The sequence below is a fragment of the Eucyclogobius newberryi genome, unplaced genomic scaffold (genome assembly GCF_026437365.1).
Source record: "Eucyclogobius newberryi isolate DKJ021-1_F unplaced genomic scaffold, fEucNew1.0.hap1 SCAF_9, whole genome shotgun sequence".
NCBI lineage: Eukaryota > Metazoa > Chordata > Actinopteri > Gobiiformes > Gobiidae > Eucyclogobius > Eucyclogobius newberryi.
Genome location: NW_027316532.1, coordinates 28860069 through 28885840, shown reverse-complemented (window position 1 = coordinate 28885840; position 25772 = coordinate 28860069). Strand labels below are relative to the sequence as shown.

The following is a 25772-nucleotide window of genomic DNA, read 5'->3' as shown; positions in this document are numbered from 1 at the left end:
AAGCCAAGTTTAATATTGGTGCAAACAAACAAAAATCCCCTGTTTGTAGTTTATTACAAGCTACTTGAATTGTACCTCTAATCCAGGGGTGGGCAATTATTTTCCTCTGAGGGCCATATTCGAATCCAGGCAAGTAGCGGAGTCATTGGTGTAAAAAAAAAAGGGCCAGATTATAAAGACAAACGGGCCACATGTGGCCCGCGGGCCGTAGTTTGCCCACCCCTGCTCTAATCATTTGCCTCTTCCAATAATAAGGCCATAAAACCATAAATGCCTGTAACACTTTGGGCGTGTAGTGTGTGGGTTATTATCTGTACCTTTATGTCTTGTTGCTGCTGTTAGTTTTGTTTTATCATTTTTTCTTTTGTATCCTATGTACTTACAGCATTGGACTGGGCAGTAAAGGTACAGACATATTTGCAGGAGTAAAGGAATTAGTACTTTAGCAAACAAATAACTAAATAAAAGTATAAAAGAGATCTATTTGTATTTGATGTAAGTAATGTAAGTAAGTTAGTGGGTAATGTTTATTTGTATAGCACATTTAAAATCCAAAGTGCTTCACAATGAAAAAGCAGACAACAACAGACAGTAACAAAAAAAAACCAGAAGAAACATACAGACGAGAGACATAGTGGTATAAAATTCCATTCCTTTCACAGGCTCAGTAGCAGTTAAAAGCAAGTCTGAAAAAATAGGTTTTTAAAAACAGTCACTGGTCTAAACTGTTCCAGAGGCGCAGTGCATAATTGCTGCTTTTAAGTCTTCTAATCATATCAAAGTGTACATGTTCTTGCAGTACGCTTGGGCCTGCGCATTGCTGTGAGTGGTCCCAGTGAACTCCTTGAACCTCAGCTACGGCTTCTTCTGAACAAACAGGTAACGCCGCGGTACATTTAACAAAGACAATGTTTTCTCTGGGGCTTTCAGTGCAGTGATCACAGTTAACCCTGCACATGTGTCCCCCCCACCTGCACTAATCGTGTGCGATACTGTTACATAATGTGAATCAACACAGGTACAATTCACTGCAGTCACTTTAATTGATATTTATTCTGTCCATTTGCTGCAGTGAACATAAACATAGTAGCCACTTACTTACAATAGTGTTGTAGTCTTACAGTTTTACTCTACTTCCAGTGTAGTATTGTGTTTAAGTACATGTTTTATAGTTATTCATCTTGATTTTGATTGCAACACAAGACTTTCCTCACAGGGGGACAATAAAAGGTTACTTGTCTTATTTATAGAAAAATCTTGTATTCCTGAAATTAAGTTTAAGTTAGTGTTCTAAAGCAGCGTGTGGTGCTTGTATCGCTGGTGGTATATGTGAGGTCTTCACTTCTTTTGTTTTGTCGTTTTAAATCAACACATTTCCACATTTTTGGTCTTCCTTGAGTCATTTCTTAGATAAAACTACTGTGGCAAATGTGCATTCCTAATTAAGACCTGGTTTAGCACTAATTTGCCCTTAATTATGGTCCTTTTATGGACCTGGTTTAGATCTGGTTAGATCTCTGAAAGCTAAATATTTTCTTGGTACTTTGGTGGTACTTTGTGTAAAATGTAAAATGAAATATAAGGGCTTCTGATTGAAGGTTACAATGACATGATAACGTACTGTAGCGCATGGCCTGAAACAACAAACTCAGCCCCAAATCTATTTCAAAAGTCTAAAGAGCAAAGGGTAAATACACAACCTCTACTTTAAACAGAGTTTTGTTGTACAAATAATGCATGAATAAAGTTGTACAGGATTTAGGATGGTCACACTTGATTAATAGAACATGGCAGATTAAAAGGATTAGGTTGTGACTGCGAGTTTGATGTAGAGGGGAATCAATAGTAAAAGGCATTTTGAGATGACATAAAGTGAAAGATAATTAGCTGTAGGTATTTCAAGTGGGTTTTCATGATTGTTTTCTTGTTTTATTTTTCTCTCCTTCAAGCCTGGACTCTACAATGCCGGGAACAAGGCAGGATTGTTCTCCATGAGGGTCCTGGAAATCAAAAAAGTCTCCACCACATCCTGAATTTCTCACCCAGCCCTAGAATGTTGAATGAGACTAGCCCATGATCCTGGAGAGCTAGAGAAGATTTATGAGTAGTTTTACATGTTTTTATTAGATTTTAGACCTTTAGTATAATTTGAACCATGTAATTGTAATCAGTTACATTCAAAATCCCTATGAGTATTGCGTACAGCTCAAACCCAATCGTCCCAATGTACAGTAGTCTCTCACCTTTGTTTCTGCTTCTTTCTGAACACACAAACTCAGAGAACATCACTGCATCGACTGCTCTGATTGGCCAGAGTGCAAAGAATATGCAGAATTCCACTTAATATTGATTTAAATGAAACTTTGTTTCGTTGGCTACTTTTTACATTTAGATTTGGCTGTAATTTGGCTGTAATACTTGTAATTGTACATTTTAGTCCTGTAACTATACTTTTACTTGGTTACAAATACTGGTATTCAGAACTCTTTCCACCAGTGCTCTATAGTATTGTAGCCTGATTAACATTACTAAAAATAAATTACATCTGACATTTTGTGCAATAGTCAGCGTTTGTTGTATACCGTCATAATAAACCTGTGATTAATTTCAAATCTTTATTACAGTAGTAAGAATCTAAAATAAGTCCAAAATATGTCATGATTTTCTTTTTGCCCCAACTTGGATGTCCAATGGCGTTCAGCGCTGAGCCGTGGCCCCGCCCTGTCTCCGCCCCGTGCTTCCGGAAGGCGCCTGTGCACGTTCAAATCGGCTCCGCTCCACGCACGCAGCCTTGATTTTCCTCAGCGATGGCCGAGTCGTGTGCCTTAGACACAGTTTCCGAAGAAGAGCTGGAGTTCCGGAGGGTTTTATCCATAATAGGAGGGAGAGAAATGGTACATCTCGTCAGCGATGTTGGTAAAAGTAAAGAGGACGACGACGACGCCGGGATTTTGCAGGAGTTTCTCCGTGACCTTTTCAGTCACACCTGCTTCTCAATTGGACATCCACATTCCGCACAGACAGACAATCCCTGTGCCTTTGACAATGACAAACTTACTTCCTGCAAAACAGCACCGACCAGTGAATTACCTTTAACCGTGAGACCAAAAGCTGTGACCAACCCGAGTGAAGCTGCAGGGAAAGAAACTTGCAATGGCAGTCAGAAAAGTGTGTTGAGGATGGACGTTCACAGCACTAAGAGAACTATCGACTGCTATGTCATTATCTTCATTTTTCGGAAGAGTTTTCTGACCTGTCATGCAAACCTGCAATGCCTTAAAGAGATTCTAAGAGACGTAAAGTTGCGATTAAAGCGTGCGGAAATTGCACGGCCAGCTCTCATTGGATTAATACGCTCAAGTTTGGAGAGCGCAGAAACCACGCAGTGCACACTGGATCTGGAGACTATGATGCGCTCCGTGTTTCACAGACATGCTCCGGACTCTGTGTGGGTCGGAAGCTTCATCCCCAAGAAGGAAGACAAACTTCGTGAAATCAAGAAAAACTTTTGTAGAGTCCTCTACTCTTCCAGAACAGCAGGTGTTGTTGCTGTGGTTTAACGAGATTGCCAGTTGTTCAATTTATCAATTTCCCCTCCTAATTTTTGTTGTTGAAACAAATAAACAAAACGGAACGACCAGAGATAAAGGGAAAAAACACACACAAGCGGACATCAACTAAACACAAATACAAACATAGTCGAGGCATATTTTTAAGTGCTCCTGTCCATTGTGCCTACATCTGCCTCTGTGATTTTAGATCTGTCTTTATTGAAGCTAAAGAAAGTCTATTCTGAAATATAGTGCAGGTGAATTAGAAAAAATGTGTGTGTGTGTGTGTGTGTGTGCACCATCTCCTTCCAGATGTCAATCGGCCCTATATTCTTCATTAATTTACAGAACTCTACCCATTGTTTTTCCAGTGCCTCTCGAGTTTGACACGTCCAACATGGACCAGATTCAAAAACTCCAATCACCGCCACAGACTAGGGTTCCCTCTGGACGTTCTGTTTTTTATTTGTTTATTTAATAGGGACAATGTACCAGAATTGGCCTACAGCTAATAACTATCCCTGTACAAATGTTAGTCACCCTAAAAGCATCAATATTCTATTCTCATATAGCCATGAAGTTTTAACCCGTGACTTTGCTGAACATTTACAATTAGTTACAAACATTTATGAAAATGAATATGACAAAGAGAATAGCAGTTTGTTTTGCATTCCATTATTTGGGTCATTGACATTCGCAAGACCTCATTTACAACTCTGAGTTCACTCAGAGTTGTAAGGCTTCACAAACAAAAGCGGCCTTCACTGAACTGACCCAGGCCTTCTGATAAAATGGCTGTGTGATAAACATGTGCTTGTGTCTCTTCATAGATAATACAGGGCATCGAGGGAACATGCTTCTCCGGCCATTCCAATGTTTACTCGGGCATAACAGAAGAACATCAAGAGGTCGAGCAAAGAGCAACCCAACAAACAACCGGAAAACAGGTTGGATTGGTCCCTATTCTGGATTAGTATTAGTTTTCATCGTGTCTGTAGATCCAATTCTCTACAGACTGCACAACAAAATATCATTCCGCTGTTTTCAAATTGTATTTTACATGTTTTCAGATGATCCCAAGGACTTGGAGAGCATTCCTCTGAAAACCAACCTGCCCTCTGGATCTCGCGTGGTGGATGAAGAGTCACATGTAAAAGACGGCTAATGTTGTCTGCTTGACGTTTAGATGCTTGTATGTTTTAACAGTCTTAGTATTTACAAAAAGCAGTGAATTGCCATCAGGATGTTTAGATGTGTATCATGAAATTAACAAGTATTTATTACAAGAGAATATGAAGGAAATACCATATAGTCTACTAAAAATTGTTGTACCACGTTTTATTAAAATATGAATTTAATCTATTTTGTGCTTTGAACAACTGAGCTACTTTTTTACGGTTAGAATAATTTGTTTTGTATAGATTTTATGTATACTTCATTCATAAATATCACATTGGTTATTGTCTATTCTGTGGGTGGCCTAAACCTTTTGTAGGATGCATTTGAGAAATTATTAATAAAACTGGTTTTATTAAAAGTTAAATGTTTTACACATTTTTTTCTAAATCTAACAACATGGCCTTTTTTCTGAAAACGCAGAAAACACCACGGAAGTATCACACATTAGCCTGCTTTAAAGGACTGACTGGTATGTGTACTACTGGTGTTACTCAGGGTTATTCAGAGCTGATTTTAATTTTTTTTTGGGTATATGCAAGTTTTCAGACTTTACTGGTTTTCAACCAGCTTAGTCTAGGTTTAGGCCTTATTTTCATGATGGCGTAAACATTTTGAACCAGGTTTCTCAAAAAAATAATTCACTCAGTTATCTAAAGGTAATTCTCTCCATATAGCCTTTATAAAATTGTGCACCAATGGCAAAAGTATAAATTAATTTAATACATTGTAGTTCATACGTGGCATAAGTGGCTGTGCTCCTTGAAAATGTTTATTCCAAAACAAGTCAACAGTGATTTGACATTTACAGCAAGACTTAAAGAATCAGCCGTAAATTACGCCTGTTCATATTTGGACATATTATTAATGAAATACGCATATTTCTAGCCCTGTTAAAATTCAATAAGCACTCCTTATTAAATGATGTGTATTTTGCCTATCTAACATTTGAGCAGGTTACGAAATATTTGCTTACTTTTAATTTATGATGAGGCATGAATGAGGACAGCCTATGTTGAGGACCTTTACAGGGGGCCTTCCCTTGACATCAGACAAAAAAGAAGTTAGCAGCGTCAGATGTCCTGTTCTTGTAAATTCTGTAAAACATTTCTCTTTTTTGTGATCTAAAATCTTCTACGAGTTTTAAAACGTAACCCCAGACGCGGGTCAGAGGGACATTGAACCATGATTACTTCAGCCGGTAAATATTTTAAAGATGTATTTTTGTTGGCCGGTTTAGCTAACGTTAGCACCCATTGATACAGCTGAGTCACACAGCGCATTGATGCTAGGCTAATAACAACATGTTTACTGTCAGAATTACTCTTACAGGTCATTTTTGACGCCCTCACTTGACCCAATACAACTTGATGATGCGTGTTTTAACTGATAGTAGGAGCAGTCGTAGTCGTTGTTGTTAATGCGGTTTATATTTTCCTACATCCCAGTGCTAGTTCTAATTCTGAATCTACGTTGTCGCTTTAGATTGAGGACTTCTTCGACTGGATAGCTACGTAAATTACGTTAAATCAATATGTTGTGTGTATCCGTTTAAAGAGGCTTCCAGTGATTAGACCTGAGGTTTATTATAAACATTTTGTTTTTAAGTGTGTATACTTGATTTATTCCAGCTGGGATTATTTCGCTTCTTGATGAAGATGAGCCACAGCTCAAGGTATTATTGATACAATGTCTTTAAATATAATTTGTTGATTGATATTGTGGAACTTTGACTGAAATGTGGTATCCAAAATTGTACTCATGTAAAAGTAACGTTACATCAAAATATTATGACTTTACTTGCGTAATTCCTTGAACACTACTTATACTAATCTGATGATGTAACATCTGATTTATAATGTAATTGAAAAAAACATTTAATAATAAACTAAATCTGGAATTTTCAAATGAGAAATGTAAACTACAAAAAGTAGTTCAAACATGAAGTTTAAGATCAGTTTCAGTGGATTCAGTTTATTGTTTCTTTTGTAGGAGTTTGCCCTTCATAAATTGGATGCCGTAGTCAACGATTTTTGGGCTGAAATTTCAGGATCAGTCGACAAAATGTAAGTATTCGTTGCAAATGTGGGCAAGCAATGAGAGATTTTTATTAATAGTTTTATGTTTGTAATTATTGTGTCTTTTAATGTATCTTTTTATCAAGAACCGGTACCATTGTTTATACCTTTTTTATTGTAATGCTTTTTCCAGTGAGGTGTTGTATGAAGATGAATCATTCCATAGTAGAGAATTTGCTGCCCTTGTGGCCTCAAAGGTCTTTTATCACCTGGGAGCGTTTGAGGAGTCGCTGAACTACGCTCTTGGAGCTGGAGATCTCTTCAATGTATCTGATGAGTCTGAATATGTGGAGACCATCATCGGTGAGTCCCAGTAGAACAAGTTTCCAACTCTGAAAATCACTTGTGGCAAAACTTTTTATTTCATTTAATTTTTTAGCCAAATGCATTGATCACTACACAAAGTTGCGAGTGGAGAATGCTGAAATGCCAGAGGATGAAGAGAAGAAAAGCATTGATCCCCGCCTTGAGGGAATTGTCAACAAAATGTTTTTGCGTTGCCTTGATGACCATAAGTACAAGCAAGCCATTGGCATTGCCTTGGAAACAAGACGTCTTGATATGTTTGAAAAGACCATCTTGGAATCGGTCAGCTATTTTTATCAAACAGTTGATTGGACATTTATTTATTGGATTTTGACACAAATGGTCATGTATCTATGTCATGCAGAGCGATGTGAGCGCCCTTCTTGCCTATAGTTTGAAGGTTTGCATGTCCTTGATGCAAAACAAGAAGTTTCGTAATGAAGTACTACGTGTCCTGGTTAAACTCTATATGAATTTGGAAAAGCCGGACTTCATTAACGTTTGCCAGGTATCTTTATATTTGCTTCTTACAAAACCTATTTTTAATTACACACTAATTATTTTTTTTCCTAGTGCCTGATTTTCCTAGATGACCCTCAGGCCGTGAGTGACATTTTGGAGAAACTGGTGAAAGAGGACAACCTGCTGATGGCTTATCAGATTTGTTTTGATCTTTATGAGAGTGCCAGCCAGCAGTTCCTCTCCTCTGTGATTCAGAATCTTCGCACAGTTGGGACTCCTATCCCATCTGTTCCTGGATCTACCAACACAGGCACAGTGCCAACATCAGACAAAGACAGGTGAAAAGATAAAAAAATATATATAATCCTCATGCAAGTCATTTAATTAATCATTGCAAATGTATTAATCTGAACATGTGCATGTTTTTGAGACAGTGAGGCAATGGAAACTGATGAAAAGCCAGGAAGTTCCCCGGCTGGAAAACCTGCAGATTCAGTAAGCTTACTTTGTAAATAGCAAATGTTATTAAAATATTTTTTTGATTTAATTTATTGTTCCGCTTTGTCTTGTAGAAAGATGAGCCTAAGGACCAGAATGCCAAGATGATCAAAATTCTGAGCGGAGAGATGGCTATTGAGTTACATTTGCAGTTTCTAATTCGAAACAACAACACAGATTTAATGATACTGAAAAACACAAAAGTAATTCAAGGCTAACAAACTATGTGTGCTCTTGTCTTTGCTCTGATGCGTCAATGTTGTAAATGTTCCATTTTTTCTTATACATTGCAGGACGCAGTTCGAAATTCCGTTTGCCACACAGCCACAGTTATCGCCAATTCTTTTATGCACACGGGAACCACAAGTGACCAGTTCCTCAGGTAACTATACAAAAGTGATGATTATAACATTAGAATTATCGATGAACGGTCACGTGACACACAAACCTTTTTATTTGTTTTTTTAAGGGAAAACTTGGAATGGTTGGCCAGAGCCACTAACTGGGCAAAATTCACAGCAACAGCAAGTCTTGGTGTGATCCACAAAGTATGACAATGTGACAGTCAACGCTTCTGAACTGTATTTTAATTGTTTGGCTAAAGAACCTTTTGTATCCAGGGTCATGAGAAAGAGGCACTTCAGTTAATGGCCACATACTTGCCAAAAGACACCTCTCCTGGCTCGGCCTATCAGGAGGGAGGTGGGCTTTATGCTCTGGGACTCATTCATGCAAACCACGGGGGTGACATCATCGACTATTTGCTTGGTCAACTTAAAAATGCCAGCAATGATGTAAGTTATCTTTACTCAATTTCTAATATGCATTTTAAAATATTATGTCGTCAGAATGTTTAAAGATGTCTAAAATAGATGAAACTGGAGTAGACCATAATGTAATTAAATTATTATAATTTTTTTTAATCACAAAGGCTTTATTAGGCAGGAAAGCTCTAGCGTCAGGATTTGAACTCACAGCCTTAAACAAGCACCATTTCAACAATAAACTAGCATTCAATTCAAATGCTTATGGATTTAAGTCAAAATTAAGCAAGTTTGGATTTCCAGGGTCAAAATGTCAGATTTTTTTAGCCTCAAAATTGTATTTGACCTCTTATTATTTGAGTATTTGTTCTCTAAAATCTAAAAAATCAGTATTTTTCCTAAATGTAGTGTAAAATTCACTAGTAAATGTGTTTTAAACCAGATATTTGATATGTATGAGTGTATTTTCTTTTCAAAACCACCTTGATTTTTCATATTTTATGATAAATTGTGATTTCGCCATTGAAATCACGTCAAACTTTTTAAAGGGTCTAATTAACTGAACAAATTATCGGCCCTAGTTTAATCTCTTTTGTAAATGTTTGTATCTCACAGATTGTTCGTCACGGCGGTGCCCTGGGTCTCGGTTTGGCTGCTCTGGGAACAGCGAGGCAGGATGTTTATGACCTGCTCAAGTCAAACCTCTACCAGGACGACGCCGTCACCGGTGAGGAGGCGACGCAACGGTGTCATGTCAGCGTTACACTTTAGAGATAGATATGTAATGTTTTATATCCGATTGTGCCTCCAGGTGAAGCGGCAGGTTTGGCCCTGGGTCTCGTTATGCTGGGCTCAAAGTCTGCCCAGGCCATCGAGGACATGGTCGGCTATGCTCAGGAGACGCAGCACGAGAAGATCCTGCGTGGCCTGGCCGTGGGCATCGCTATGGTCATGTATGGACGTATGGAGGAGGCGGATACACTTATAGAGAGTCTGTGTAGGGACAAGGTAATCAGATAAGACCTGTCTCAATCATTACGATATCGCCTTATCGTTCAGTTAAATTAATCAAGAAGCCCAGAAATATCACCTTAAACCCTTTTTTGTATATGTAAGTGAACAACATGCGTACACAATATTATCGGAATCTTTTGATATTATATCCTGGATAAAACAATGAATTTTGGGGCTCAAAACTTTAATCTATATTGAGTGTACATTGTAATAATTATTATTTTTTGCAATAGTCATTTGAAGTTATTTGAGCTGTAGATGTGCGTGCTAAATTTCATTCTGCTTATTTGTTGTAGCTCATGTCTTTTTTAAACAATAATGTACATTTCACTAAGGGTTCTATCCACTAAGGGGATTACCCTCTTTGTCAGGGGCTTAATATAGTTTTAATATAATTGTTATTTTTAATTTTCTGTAGCAATATATCTGCTCCAAAGTGGGCCTAAACCTGCCCCTCTGGTACAATTGGCACATACAAAGCCCTTAACAGGAGTAAAGAGCACCACATTAAACTTGTTTGTTTCATTATGAACTTGTCGTTTTCTCCCTTTGCTAGGATCCTATTCTGAGGCGCTCCGGTATGTACAGCGTTGGCATGGCTTACTGTGGCTCGGGAAACAACAAGGCCATAAGACGCCTGCTGCACGTCGCTGTGAGTGCCTCCTGTTTGACCATTTCAAGCAGGACAGGTTTATTGTGCTGGCAAAAGCTAAACTAAACAGAAGTGTTCCTGCGCCCTGAACCTTGTAAATAAAAGTCCCGCTGTTTTGATTCATGGAGTTATTGCTATTCATTTGTGGGAGTAATTATCCCTGTAAATATTATTTTATGTACTGTATGACCCAAAACTTTTCTGGTCAGGCTCTGAGCAAGATGAATGTTTTGTCACATTAACCCATTGTCCAGTAGGTGGTGGTCTCCTCATACACTACTGAGAATAATAAGCCTTTTGTTCTTTTAGGTAAGTGACGTGAACGATGATGTCCGGCGAGCAGCTGTGGAGTCTATTGGCTTTATCTTGTTCAGGTAAGATCTTTTTAATGTGCACAATAATGTTTTAATTCCACCGCCAAATGCAAGAATCCGTTACCGAGTGGTCCAGTCTTGTTGAATTTCATATCACTATTAAACTATTGCTTTGTAAACTTCTATAGAGCATACATGGTTGTATGATCAAATGGCTGCAAGAAACTGAATATAAAGTTTTTTTTGTTTTGTTTACAAAGACTATAACCCAGACTAAAACACATTCCCTCCAGCACACAATACAAACCTTACCAAAGTCATAATCTTCAGTGATTTGTTTCTGCAGCATAGTTTGTAATTGAGTAAAAGGATGAATTGCTCATTTTACTTTTTCAACTTGGGATTTATACAAAATGCATTTCTAAAAAAGGACAAAGGCTGATTTATGTCTGGCCTTATTAAAAACAGATGATTCTTTTTCCACAATGTGACTTGTTTTACTGGAACTACACACAGCTGACATGTACCTCATGTTTACAATCCACATTTTCAGTCAGGAGCAATGCGTCCAAAACCACAGCAGCAGCAGCCGCCTGACTTGTTGCCTGTCTGCACCTCAGTGTGCTTTGGTAGCTGACTCCAATGCCGTTCCTCATTCCATGTTTCATGAGCAATGTTGAGTTTTCAGCCACTGTGGATTGAAACGACATCCGTGTGAGGGTTCTTTCTGTGTTGGAGGAGAGTGGCGGCCTTCCTGGTATTTGAGGCCCGTAGTTCCTGTATTGACATGTGATGTAGCGTGTGAATGCCTCCCTGAATGTTTTGTTGAACAGCGTGTACACCAAAGGGTTGATGCCCGAAGACACATAGCCAACCCACACAAAGATCTCCATGAGGCTGGCGATTAGGTTCATGTTACAGCTGGTGCACAGAACAGAGGTGATGTTGGTGATGAAAAAAGGGCACCACATCACTACAAACAGTAGAAAGACAATGCCTAGAACCTTTGAGGCGCGCTGTTCATTGCTCAGAGTTTGCATTGACTTTTTGCCCATAGTGGACATTCTGCGGATGGGCACCTCTTCACCTGCAGACGATTGTAAGGGCCCGGCATTGAACTTTTCTTGTAACCAGGGCAACCTGAGGTCAAACATTTGCTCCGTCTGAGATGCATTGACACTCCCGGGATGTTCCCTTTGAAACACTGTTGACACATTAGAATAGCTGAGTCGCTGAGTCACTCTGGACCTCAGCAGATGAACCTTTTTACGTAGCACTTGGACTGTGAGGAGATTGATCACCATCATGATTGTCAGTGGAATAAAGAACGCTGCTAAAGATCCAAACATAATGAACTCTTTAAAAGTATCAGTCTTCAGCAGGCACGAGTGGTTATTGTTAAATGTGATGTTGTTGGAAAGAGGGTAATTCTGAAGTCCCTTAATCGGTATCGGCATGGCAATACCTGGAAAACAAAAGCAGTTGCTATTATGCTTGAATAGATATTTATACATATTTCACATGCTCACACTTTCCATTTACGGATACCAATTAATTTCAGATCAAACGTCTTTCTTTTCTGCTGCTACGTATATTGTCTCAAAGAAAAATGTTGAGATTCACAATTATTCAATTAAAATTTCAATTTGAATTATTGCAATTATTCATGTCATAGAATCTCCAACAATCCTGTCTTATGGGGAACTTGCTAACCCTTCATATTTCATGTATTCATATGCTCAAATGTCATGTGTTTCACTGTGCTCTGTGAACTGAAGCTTGATTTGAAAACAACAAATTGCAAATTAGATTGCAATGCTTGAAAAAACACAAGAATCTGTTTTTCCCCACAATGGTGCAGCCCTAGAGGGTTGTATATAAAGTCTTATGCTTACAAATTGATATTAGCCACACCAGTGCAATCTTCACCAAGGCCTTGGCTCTGGACTTGTTTTGACTGTGTTGAATGGGCTTCTTGATGGCGATGTATCTGTCCAGTGAGATAGCACAGAGGTGCATGATGGATGCTGTAGAAAACAGCACATCCAGGAAGAGCCAGATGGGACAGACGAACTCTGGAAGAGGCCACTCTGAGTCTAATATGGAATAGTAAAAGATAACATTTCATCCATTATAACATTTTACATGCACATTTCTATGGTGAAACTAGCCCCTTTAATTCTAAAATAATAGGAATAAACTAAGCCTTTTAAAGCCCTTAAACTATCACACTTATGAAAATACCACACATCAAGATTGATTTTTGTTTAGCTTCTAGAGAAATAACTTTCCTGGAATAAAATGGGCTTTGCTAAATGTTTATAAAACTAAAGGCTTGATGCATATATGGAGACTATTCTCAGCAGTAATGTTTATTTTGGGTGCTGGACTTAAACTGTCTTTTATGCCAATGGCCACAAAGAAACTAACAAAAAGTCTGTTTGCAAATGTAGTTAACCACTAACTCAATCCCATTTTGTACCAGTTGTTCAATACTGTAATTGTATTTATTTATTACATTTAACACATCCTTTAAAATAAATTATTGTAATTATTTTTTTCAGTAAGTTATATTTTGCAAGTGGTTACAATAACATATTCTTAGCATACATTTTCATAATTATTTTGAGTCTTGACCATTGCTCTTTTATTTTGTGGGTGTTTGAGGCTGTAGAGGCGGTAGTGCAGTAGAAGTACATTGATAAAACAGATGCCTGATGTTAAGGCCAAATCTTGATTCTTTGCCAGTGAGACACGGACCTTAAGGTTTGTGCTGTGAAACTTACTGTAGAGAACCGTGACCAGGGCAATGGGCATCACCAGAAGCCCCACGAGCAGATCTGCCACTGCCAGAGACATCAGGAAATAGTTTGTGGCATTCTGCAGCTTTTTCTCAAGTGACACTGCAAGAATGACTAAAATGTTCCCTCCAATCGTCGGAATAATGACCATGACTATCAGGAGGGCGGCCCATTGTGGCCCAGTCCCAGGGTGGTCTCCTGCACTGGAGCTGTTGGGCGTGAGTGTACCCGCCTCTGACTGAGACATATTACTGCAGGGTGAATGGCAGGTCCGAGCGCGGCTTGAGGCGTGGAGCTTTCTGCTGCTTCAAATGTGTTGTATGGCATGGTCACCGTGTCACACAGGCCCAACACACTCTGCAATCAATGCTACATCCTTTATAAAGATCAGCACCTCGTGTCTCTGTGTAATCATCCAAAAATAAGGTGATCATCGCAATGTCCAGTTTCCAAATGTTGTGTTTTCCTTTAGTATTTTCTGGTCCCTGTCTGCGACTTAGTATCCCACACCTGTAAAAGGAGAAATGCTCATATTATTTTAAGACATTTATTTGACCTAAAAAGGAAAAGCATTCAGACTTGTTAAGGACTTCAAAATTAGCATTCTTTAAAGTTTCTCACCCCAAAATAAGAAGCAGACAAATCAACTTTCTTTTTGCTTCTTCGAAAACCTGCACCAACGTTATATTCCTCAGCTTCCAAAGAGAAATGCAACAGAAAATGCCCTCACTCGGAGACGCCTAAATCTGTCCACGTTTGAAGCGGTCCGTGATGTGGAATTTGTTTTGCTTCCACATTTTGGATGAAGCCCCGGTTTTGTTCTGCATCACCTCCGCGGTCACAGCTTTTAAACGATTCAGCCGTCCCAGCTCCTCCGCTGCGCTCCCCGTTCTCCTCTGGCAGCATCTGAGCAGGATCCCGTCTCACGTCTGGAGCTCACGTCTTCTCCGCCCCCTGCTCCTGCCTTTGACTCGGGCTTTGCACTAAACGGATGACGGGCTTTTTTTCTGGCGACGTGCCAAAGAGTCTGGGAGGTAATTTCCCCAACTCCACTGTTCGGATTTGTCACTTTCTGCTCTCTCCGTGAGTGAAGTAATAATTGCTGTAGTTTTGTGCAGAGAATGTGAATGTTTTGGGTTTTTTTCATGCTCCAAGAAGTCAACAACTTAAAACAGTTTGTAGTTTAGCTCTTGTTGTTCATATTCCATAAATATATCTCTTTCCAGGACGCCAGAGCAATGCCCCAGTGTGGTGTCCCTTCTGTCTGAGAGCTACAACCCTCATGTGCGCTGTGGAGCTGCCATGGCGCTGGGCATCTGCTGTGCTGGAACGGGCAACAAGGTAAACCCCCTCCCTGCCTTTTAATCTAGCACACAAGTCGGTTCATTTTATGTTTGCGTTTAATGTAATGGTTATGTAAATCGGGGGTATATCTTTCACACCTTTTTTAAAACTCTGTATTTTCTTTACGTATACGTGAAGATGGTACAGTTTTGGTGAATCCAGTACTGTAAATGTGTGTATTTACTATGAGATCAAATCAATTCAATTACTAGAGGGTTTCTGTGATATATTGCAACAAGAACTAGATATAAGATCCTTCATCCAACAGAAATATACTGTATTTAAAATTAACACTTTACATTAACATTAACAAGTTTAATAGTGAAATAGTTTGACTTATATCTAAGGTATGTTACGTTTTTTTGTCTTAATCCAACCGGAATGATCGTGTCAAAGTATATTACAATGTAGTTTTTGCAGCATTTAACAGCCGTATTGCAATCATTTCTATTATCGTGCGGCTCCACTTCGCTGTGGCCCAGCTGCTTCCACTGAGACATGAAAACTGAGGGAATTGTTTATTTTGCCGCTCTTGTTTCTTCCCGATTCTTGGCCTCTCGAGTTTAGTGGCACATGTTACAATAATTACATCGCAGCGCAAACAAATACTTTTCAATGGAGGCACTGCTCTTTTCACGGCTCTGTCCACAATTGTTATGAGCGGAAACGTAGAAACCAGGGCCTGTGCTCGGTCGTCCCGGGCAACCAGATATGACGCTAATGTCATTAATACTGGCTGTTTCTCGTAATATCCCTTTCTGCGTTTTAAACTCGAGTCTGACGTTTTGATAAAATATGAAATAAACATTTCAGAATCCATTCATTGTTTGTGTTTGCACATAATACTGTCCGTACGAATGAATTATTTAAAATCTCTTTGGCCATTTGTGTCGCTACAATTAAACTGGTTTACAGTTAAACTAATCATGTCCCTATTATGGGCGTACACCATCAGGAGGCAATCAATCTGTTGGAGCCCATGACCAACGACCCGGTCAACTACGTGAGACAAGGAGCACTTATCGCCTCAGCGCTCATCATGATCCAGCAAACTGAAGTCACCTGCCCAAAGGTAACTGCTCCTTTACATCCACACTGACCCTAAAGTTGTAGAAATGTTCCGTGTCACACATGGTTGAACACACTTTGCCCTTTTTAGGTCAACCAGTTCAGGCAGCTGTATGCAAAGGTGATCAACGACAAGCATGACGACGTAATGGCCAAATTTGGTGCAATCCTCGCCCAGGGAATCCTCGATGCAGGTTTGTATTCACCTCAAATTTGCTTTACTCTTTACATCAGCCAATTAGAGTATTGTAGGACAACTGAAGTTAATGGGGCTTGACCAGATTTTATTCAGGCCTTAGCGTCAAAAACACTAACACCAGATTTGTTACGTCATTTGTCGAGCTCCGATATCTTCTAACTGCTGTTAAATCACGTTTATTACAACTGTGTGGCTGCATTAGCACGTCAACGCCACGCTAGCATTTATTCCTCTCATGCAATTCCCTCTGAAGCCAGTAGATGGAGTCCAAACTCAATTCATGGTGTGAGAAAAGCCAGCATGACCTGAAGCATTTTGGCTTTTTGTAAAGAATTATTTCTTGTTATTCTAAAACATGAGATGCCAAAGTAAATGTACCGAGGCTAATACCAGTAGAAATAATGCATAATATTTGTCCTTTTAAATTTGACTAGCTCTTGCTCTCCAGAGTTGACCACCCCATGCGCTGAATGAAACGCCCCGCTCTGCGCCACGACACGCAGCCCTATCGGTTTCCTTCGGCAATTACCGTGCTTTCCGATTGCGTCTGTGTTTGCGGACTCTGCCTTTTTGCTGCGAGTGTGAGAGGTCCACGGAGCTGCTCATTATCACACGCGGATCGAGCACACACGCCCACCGTCGCATGTATACACATTACACAAACGTAGAAAGTCCCAGCAGCGCTAACACAAACGCAGCTCTGCACCAGAAGGAAACCAGTTCTGTTTACATACTCCTGTCAAAATGCACTCTCAGGTGTTGCGCAGAGAAGCGTGTCTGGAGTACAAAGCACACGTTTAAGAAATATAGAGACCGTCTCGCTGCTCACAAACGTTGCACGATTTGATGTCTGGACCGTGACTTTATTCAGAACACATTGGAAGTGCTGACGTGTTTTTAACCTGGGCTGCTCTTTTAACCACACGGCTAAGTATCGTGCTCTGCCTCTTAGGAGGAGGATAAGGTGTTTTCGAGGTGCAGCAGTAATTGTGTATAATTTGACGGGCGGAAACCATTAGAGTGCAGTTTCATGATCGCTGCTGCTCATTACGTAGGAAATGTTTTCTCTCGTCTCTGCGCCGCTCTCCTTTCTGCTGCTCTCCCACATGAACACGAGCCAGTGCCTTCAGAAAGCTGGAGTTTTGTCGCTGTATCTTTTTTTTTTTTTTTTTTTTTGAAGAAGAAGAAGGCGTAAAAGCTGTGAAAGGCGGAGAGCTCAAAGAGACTCTGGAGCTCTCGACTCTCATTACCACATGTTGTAAACTGAAGGGCAGTGACTCATTCTGGCCATTGTTCATCTGTGGAGCGGAGTTAGTCTCCAGCTCTGAACACACGAGCGTGCCGATATGTGCTTTCATTGACCTCAGGAGACAGAAAGTGCAAGGCAGGACAAAAGGAACTGATTTATCTGGTATTGTGTCCGCATATCAGTTTGGGTGGCCACATATTTGAGCCATCACCTGTATTGTACGGCTCGATTAAGGGTTATGTCTCAGTATCTCAAAGATGACATGTCCCGTTGCCTCCTGTTTTTAGTCCCTCCCTTCCTTTTCCCTTTTTCCTTTTGCAGCCGTCCATCCTTTTTATGTTGGTTAAAGCGATAAGACGTTTGAAAAAAAAAAGCTGAGAAACTGAATTAAACACTAAAACATGAGACGTGAGTCATTCAAATTAGGGTAAACGATGATATAAAGTTGTAAATCTTTTCAGGGAGAGTTACAGTAACGAGGCAGAAGAGTTTTGCTAAAATAGTGTAATGTAACGTGCCCAAATTAAAAAAGACCTCAAAAATTGCTGTAGTCATAGAGCCATAAAAGGACATCCATGGGCACTGTTGTCATGGCAATTAACAATGAAACTAAACTTTCTTATATTTTGAATGGCAAAAACTTGAAGCTTAAAGCAATAAGATAAATGGGTTGTGGAATTTCTTATTTCTAATTACTTTTTGTGCTAATTTTGTTGGTGTGTTGGTTGTCGCTGGTGGTGTAGTGGTTAAAGGCGTGGCACACACTAGGGATGTCGGTCACAATATCAAATTTGAGTTTTAAGATTTAATATTGAGAAAAACTTGATTTAACAATTACTCATGATTATTGAGACTGTGACCAAACGGTGAAATCTTTACATTTCTCTCCTTCCTGTGGTTCTACTTCTATGTTCTAATTCCTCAAGTTTGTGACTGGCTGTACTAAACTTACTGTAACTTCTTCTAAAAAACAAACAAAATAATGTTTAATGTAACAAAAACAGCCAGATGAAGAAAAAAAAAGTTCTTTACATTTGGGTGAATTTTTGGGCTAAAATTGCCGTATACAATTCTAAATTACTATTATCAATGTCGTTTATCATTACATTTTGAGCCTGTAAGCTGAGATAAAGAGCCTTTGTTTTTCTGCGCAGGCGGGCGTAACGTGACCATCTCGCTGCAGTCCAGGACGGGCCACACCCACATGCCGTCGGTGGTGGGCCTGCTCGTCTTCACACAGTTCTGGTTCTGGTTCCCACTGTCGCACTTCCTGTCCCTGGCCTTCACGCCCACCGCCATCATCGGCCTCAACAAAGACCTCAAGGTGACGTTGGGCCTCACAGTCGTCAGGAATTTCAGTTTCAAATCTTCACTTTTCTGCACATTGTCGAAATACATAACCATTTCTCAAGTGTGACCAGCAGGGTTTAGTCGACGAATGAAAAACATGCCCCGCTGAACTATTTGTTGATTGAAATCGGGCGTGGCAGAAGCTATCAAAACGATTCCATATCTCTTTAATCTGACCGTTTTTCGGACCCAAAACAACACTCTCAAGACGACAACTGCACGGGCGTTCATCCAAAACAACCATTCAAACAGAAAAGTACTTAAAAACTGTGTATTTAATTATAAAACTGCAGGTTAAAACTGAGATTCACTCCCAAAAATGAATACAACACTCAAAATAAATTCTCTCTTCGACATATGAATCCTTTACATTCCAAAAAATAAGTCTGTCGATACTCATTTTGATCAGCCCTCGACCAATTAATTGACTATAAACGGACCAGCTTTAGTGACAAGCTTTGTGATATAAAACAATGATAAAAGAAAGTGAATGTGACATAAACAGACTGATAACTTTACATTTAGGTTTAAGTCTATTTCGAATTGAATTGCTTCTGAAATGATCAAAACGCCTTCATTTCAGTCCTCCTGATTCTATTATGTCTTCGATAATCACATCTCGACATCGCAGACCCCCAGAGCCGCAAACGGATTGACCAAATTTGGCCTAATTTAGCATCGGTGACGGCTTTTATTAGCAGCGGCGGTCTTATGTGGACACTCGCAAAGTAATCCCAGGATCAGGACGATTTTGCAAAGAACGCGCAGCGGCCATTGTCTCCGCTTAATCTGCAGCGTCCGGCTTCAGGGACACTCGAGTGTTGGGCGCGCATGATCTGCAGCTGCGGGAGTATTCACGGCGGTGTAAAGACCTTCACGGGGCAAGCGCGGGTCTGAGAGTAGCCCACACCTGTTGACCAATGAGAAACCGCTGAACTCCGAGATCGTGGACTGTGACTGTGACGTACATTGTCCTGTCAATCACAGTCGATTTTAAAACGGAGCTTGACCTACAAACTGGAAAAAGAAGTGGGCAATGTGTATCGAAATGTAGATATCACGATGTTTTTTGGGAGATGTGCAAAAAGGGAAAGAAGGACGTGTTGTAAACTTTAAAATAAGGGTACAAAGGGCATATTTCATCTATTTTGCTCTTGTGATTCATTTGACAGACTTTTCACACATTTAAAGACATGTTTTAACACATTTCTGCTGGATTGACACTATTATCTGATTATTGTTATTGGGATACTAAAAAGAAAAAAAATCAAGATTAAAGAACTTCCTAACTTTGCGTTCCACAGTCAACAACTGTCAGTATTTCCCCGTGTGTATGGCTTAAGTTTTTGTTTTGTCAGTTTGTCGAACTGAGGACGTTGTCTGTTTCATTGTCAGTATTCAATTAGGGGCCAGTGATATTCACAAAAATACTTCAATATATTTATGATATTCAGACAATGTTGTGGTCAATCCAAAAGAGAAATGTTATAAAACGGGTCTTTTAAATGAATTCGCTGAGGTTTAATTCGGGCAATTGTGAAATAACTGTAGAATTTCCCACAAAAGTACAGAAATGTCAGGTTGTACTCTCATTTGGAAGTTTAGATCATATAAACTACTCTATTTTCAAATTTTGCGAATCTTCAAAACAATAATCTGTCTATTCTAACGTCTTGCTTGACAACATTGAACATTTACATTTTCAACACTTATTTTTCCCTCTGCAATTATCATGAACAGTCAAAAAAAAGTCTTCTAAAGTCAAATGAAAGGGCACATTTTAGTTTAAGAAAGTTAAATTATTGGTTTTAGAGGCTCATTTTAGAACAGCATGATTATTTGTTATTGAACGTTAAGCGAACGCCACTAGTCAAGTCCGTACAGTGCGTGATAAATGTCAATAATAAATGTTTTTCTCTTCTCAGATGCCCAAAGTTCAGTACCGTTCCAACTGCAAGCCCTCGACCTTCGCTTACCCGCCGGCGCTGGAGGTTCCCAAGGAAAAAGAGAAGGAGAAGGTGAGAACGGGGCACTCGCGGCGAAAGGCCTGTTTTGATTTTCTCCCCTTTGAGTAAACGGTCCGTGAAGCCTTTCCAATCATTTCGAGCCTTTCCAATCATTTCGAGCCTTTACTCGGAGCCCCGTCATTTCCCTGCCCACCGCGTTTATTGTTGTAGCATCAGAGGTCCGAACGGGCGCGCAGAATGTAACGCGCGGCGGGTAGCACCGGTGATTACGCCGCGGTCGACTCGCCTCGTAAACTCGCCTCGTAAACGCGTCCGCAAGATGAGCTCGGCGATGTCTTCGGTATTGTCTTACACGAGGTGAATGTGTCTGTGCCTGGCAGGTGTCCACCGCTGTTCTTTCCATCACGGCCAAAGCCAAGAAGAAGGAGAAGGAGAAGAAGGAAAAGGAGGAGGAGAAGATGGAAGTGGTAAGGCCGTTTTTTAAAAGTTTTTGTTCAAATCAACAGCTTCAGAAAGGCCTTGTCCAACAGAGAACCCTTTCAATGTAAATGTTTTATGACCGGGAACTGATTTAACGCTTGACAGAACTATAAAATCAAGAACTATATAGCTTTGTATTCATAACATCATAATATTGTGACTGTAGTGAGGGCACACGACTGTTCTAAAGGAGAAATGAAGCCAATAAAAACATGAATAAACGAGCCTTTGACAGGAGACTTTTTTTATTTTGGGGGATTCCAGCTAAAACAAATATTGCCCTAGCTATAATACAAGTTACTTAAACCATCACAAATACACGAGCAATGACGGCGCTCTGGAAGTGCGCGGAGCTCCTCCGTCAACAGCCCGTAACGTGTTTGGTGCGATTCGTCTTTGGCGTAAAACGCTGGCGGACGAGCGCGAACGGTTTCGGATTGTTTAGTTTCCCTCAAATCTGTTGAATGATAATCTGATGATGAATCAGTTTGGACCGTTTGGCATGTTCTTTTTGACCTCTGTGAACAAAGCGGAGCAATATGTGACGTAGGGTTGGCAAAATAAGGACACACCTGCACTTTATTGATACTAAAATGTGCATTTTAGAATGATCCCAATCCATGAAATCCACTTGATATTTATTATACTATTCATTCATTCATTCATTCATTCAATTGTGATCAATGGCATTTATTTCCTTTTTGAAAAAATGTGTGCAGATTATTTTTTTTATTAGTACATAAAACAAAAAAACGGAATAACAGAAAAAACACAAACAAGCTGGACTAGTGAGAACATGACGTAAAAGTAGAAAATAAGGGCGTGGCAACAACAACAAGTTGGAGCAAATTAAAGATTTTGCAAATTTCTTGGCCCATTTTGTTTAATTTGAGTCTGTCCTTTTTGTGTGAGGGCCTTCTTCCCAGCTGCCAGGAGTATGTTCAATAGAGATCCTCCCACTGTGTCCACGGCGGAGGTTTTGAGGCCCAAGTACATGATTCCAAAATTGAGTGGGATGGTGGTGTCCAAAACCATTTGCATTGCCTTGTTCATTTCTTTCCAGTATTTGTGTACATTTAAATGGCATTTCAATCATTTTAACGTGTTTTTATTCTAATTGTGGTGTCAAATTTCCCTTTCTAGTCTACAATGTCATCACAGTGATATTAAGTAATGCCTGAATGTGTGCCCACGCCTGCAGGAGGTCCTCGAGGCTGAAAAGGAGAAGAAGGACGAGGAGAAGAAGAAGGACGAGGAGAAGAAGAAGGACGAGGAGAAGAAGAAAGACGAAGAGAAGAAGAAGGACGATGAGAAGAAGAAGGACGATGAGAAGAAGAAAGATGAAGAGAAGAAGAAGGACGACGAGAAGAAGAAGGACGAGGAGAAGAAGAAGGAGGTCGAGCCGAACTTCCAGCTGCTGGAAAACCCAGCGCGAGTGATGGCGGCTCAGCTCAAAGTCCTGACGATGACCGAGACCTGCCGCTACCAGCCCTTCAAACCGGTGAGCGCACCTTAACTTTGATTAAAGTCACCATCAGAGTGTCAGAATGTCCCATCACATTTCCACTCTTACTGTAATAATCGGGTTTGGGGCCGAGGTAGAAAGTGCCAGCGATGCCAGCCGTGTTTTTCCTTTTTCCGAGCCGGTTGTTCCTGGCCGTCTCTCCCCGCCTCAGACTCGCAGTAAATGTCAACTTTCTACAGTAAATTTAAGGCCCTGTCGCACTCGCTCTGTAAAGACGGCCGCGGTGCAGTTTTGCGTCGAGGATATCGCGTGTTTCGGGTCCGTTTCCACATTGGGAGGAAGTCTGATGTTTTTGACTTCAATCTGGTCAGCGTCTCCTGGGTTTATTTTACGTTTATTGGAGCTGAACGGCCGGACAAACGGATACATTTCCCTCAAGTTGTTTTGCCTGCAACTTACACTTGAGCTCATTGGATTTTAGAGTATCATTCGTCTGTGATTCTAAGCAGATAAATATTTACAATCAGATAAAACTCAAATGGAGATGGTTTAAGAACACGTCTTGAGGGCTTCTGCAGATATTTACACGACTCAAATGGTTGTCCTGTAATTGTCCGACATTTACTGCTCTGTTCAAAGCCAAGAAACACATTCTCCAAATGAAGGTCGTGTTTCCGTTTGTGTCCGCAGCTTCACACCGGCGGGATCATCATCATGAAGGACACCAGCGAAGAGGAGGAGGAGCTTGTGGAGCCCGTCTCCGCTCACGGCCCAAAGATCGAGGAGGAGGAGCAGGAGCCCGAGCCCCCGGAGCCTTTCGAGTACATCGACGAGTAGGCAGGTGTGTGGAGCTGTCCGAGGGCGGGGCTAATGTCTTTACGTCCTGCAAAAGAACCTGAAGAGTGGAGAGTTCCTGTACCTTTTGGTGCTCTTGGTTTCTTTATTCGCCCAATCACATGTTTTGTCCTGGTTTATGTTTGTTCATGTGTAATTACTGGGCCAATCCAGGTGAACCATAAAAGTCCAATCCCTTCTCTGTCAGATTAAACTAAACTTAACACCAATAGATACAAGTTTGTGGAGTTAATTTGCTTATAAATGATAAACGTTCAGCATTTGTTGATTTTCATTTCTTTCAAAAACAGTAAATCTTCCGTAGTTTTATATCTGAGGTTCAGCGTGAGCAAAAAGGAGCAGAGCAATCAACAATTCAAAGCTACTATTGTAACGTTTAAATGGAGAATACACAAAATGGCACCTGTAAATGGGAAACGTGAAGCCGTGACTGTTGCGCTGCCTTAATGAGAATCAGTTTAAAGTCCTGTCGGGTTAAACTGGGACATGTCGAGAGGAGTTCCCGAGCGGTGGAAGGGCAAACCTCTGAGTGGAGATGCTTAATGATTCCTGGCTCTGTTTGTGTTGGAAGTGCCCAGGCCTCGTATGCGAGCGCTTCGTTATTCCTGCTATACGCGCGGAGACCGATGGAGTGTCGGTGACCAAATTAGGACTGAAGAGTGTGCTGTGTCATGAGTTTTCCAGTTTCATGTTCCATTGCAGGCCGGGGTTCGCCTCCTGCTTCGAAAGGCAAAACTAAATCTGAACAATGTCGGGTCTAATTGCGTAAACGCAGTTGCCTGAGCTGCCGGTCCCGTCTATGTTCTGTTCAAACGCAGGAGGGTCTGGAAAACTGACTCGCAAATGTTCTCGTGACAGTCAAAGTTCCTCGGAATTACAGGGTTTCAGTGCTTCGCTTGTTCACTGCAGAAACCCGCTCCGTTTCTCAGTTTTCCGTGTTATTTTCGTTGCCTTTTTTCCCCCTCAAAAACCGCCATGTTTGTTTTGACACGAACAGACGAATGCGTTTCTCTGATTGGTTAATCCATCCGTCAGCCACGCCCTTTAGAAATCAGGGAAACGGGATCTGATTCCAGACCAAAACGTCTTTGTGCAGCCACATTTTGACATTGCTTTACAGACGATAAAAGACTAGAGGTAAAAACTCTCTCCCGATCGATTTTATACCAAAACTAGATACTTATTTCAGCACTTAATTTATAGGACAACATTTTACTTTTCTTGGAATGAAATGCTCTTGATCCATATCAGAACTAGCATAAGAGCACATCCTTATTACATTCTCTTGTTTGAAATGGTTATTGTGGTATTGAAACTTACCTTTTTCCTTTAGGATTAATAGTTTTAAATGTTAGCATCGTGACAGCGCTAGAGAAACATGACTTTTAGATCTTTTTGGTTTCACGTCTCTAAAGTTCTGTCTCCATTTCTTCACAGGACTCTGATCTGACATGTCGGGACGTCGTTAATATCCCGCCGTGTAGCCAAGTACGCACGTCACTCCCGTTTTTCATGTTACTTTCCTGCTCTGGCTCCTTTTTTTTCTGAGATAAAGAGTGTTTTACATTAACAAACTTGTATAATTTTTCTGTCCGTACAATAAAAAATGATGTATATTAGAAGTTGTGTTTATTTAATTGAACCGTTTTGGGGACGACAGTTACAGCAATTCTAATACAATTTTTTTTGTCTTCTTTAAAAAAAAAAAAATCGTTTTACATTTTTAGTTTAATGAGTTTCATATTTTTTGGTGTTTTTTATTATATTTTTATATTTTAGTTTTATATATTTGTTTTGGATCTTATTTACCGGTTATTTGGGGATTTTTCTGATGTTTTATTATTTTTATTTGTTTGATATATTTTAGTTTTTATAATTTATTTTCATTTGTTTTATAATTCTTTTAACATATTTGGGCGTTTTATGCAAAGTTTGTAGTTTTTCCACAGTGGCACGGGTGAATAATGACTAATGCAGTTGACGACAAATGATATATTACTCATTTCAGCCTTAAATTATTTGGCGTTTGCAGGTTATATTCAAACCCACAAAGTCTAGATCAGTTTCGAGTTTCTGTCCATGATTCTGTGGTTTCGGTCTTTTACTGTAAACACAGTCCATTATCAACTGTTCCTCTAAATCGCTGAATGAAACTTCTTTTCAACATGAGTTACGGGGG

At 40.1% G+C, this 25772-nt stretch overlaps 3 protein-coding genes across 3 annotated transcripts; 2 read left to right on the top strand and 1 right to left on the bottom strand.

Annotated features, from left to right (window-relative positions):
- Positions 1-2807: 2807 nt before the first annotated feature.
- LOC140353491 (uncharacterized) lies at positions 2808-4716 on the top strand. Its single transcript, XM_072438066.1, has 2 exons — positions 2808-3540; positions 4382-4716. Exons 1-2 carry the CDS (start codon positions 2808-2810, stop codon positions 4714-4716), a joined length of 1068 nt encoding a protein of 355 aa, XP_072294167.1.
- Positions 4717-5768: 1052 nt separating this feature from the next.
- psmd1 (proteasome 26S subunit, non-ATPase 1) lies at positions 5769-25209 on the top strand. Its single transcript, XM_072439468.1, has 25 exons — positions 5769-5928; positions 6359-6402; positions 6720-6793; positions 6939-7108; positions 7185-7393; positions 7476-7619; positions 7685-7911; positions 8008-8068; positions 8146-8274; positions 8365-8453; positions 8541-8619; positions 8692-8865; positions 9451-9562; positions 9647-9843; positions 10406-10501; positions 10811-10875; positions 14843-14957; positions 15916-16032; positions 16120-16222; positions 18631-18800; positions 20752-20844; positions 21174-21260; positions 22475-22774; positions 23429-23579; positions 25031-25209. Exons 1-24 carry the CDS (start codon positions 5913-5915, stop codon positions 23573-23575), a joined length of 3018 nt encoding a protein of 1005 aa, XP_072295569.1. The 5' UTR covers positions 5769-5912; the 3' UTR covers positions 23576-23579; positions 25031-25209.
- On the bottom strand, positions 10838-14065 carry htr2b (5-hydroxytryptamine (serotonin) receptor 2B, G protein-coupled). Its single transcript, XM_072439469.1, has 3 exons — positions 13602-14065; positions 12711-12911; positions 10838-12280 (listed from the first exon to the last, which is right to left on the bottom strand). The coding sequence occupies exons 1-3, from the start codon at positions 13861-13863 to the stop codon at positions 11322-11324; spliced, it is 1422 nt and encodes a 473-aa protein (XP_072295570.1). The 5' UTR covers positions 13864-14065; the 3' UTR covers positions 10838-11321.
- Positions 25210-25772: the final 563 nt, after the last annotated feature.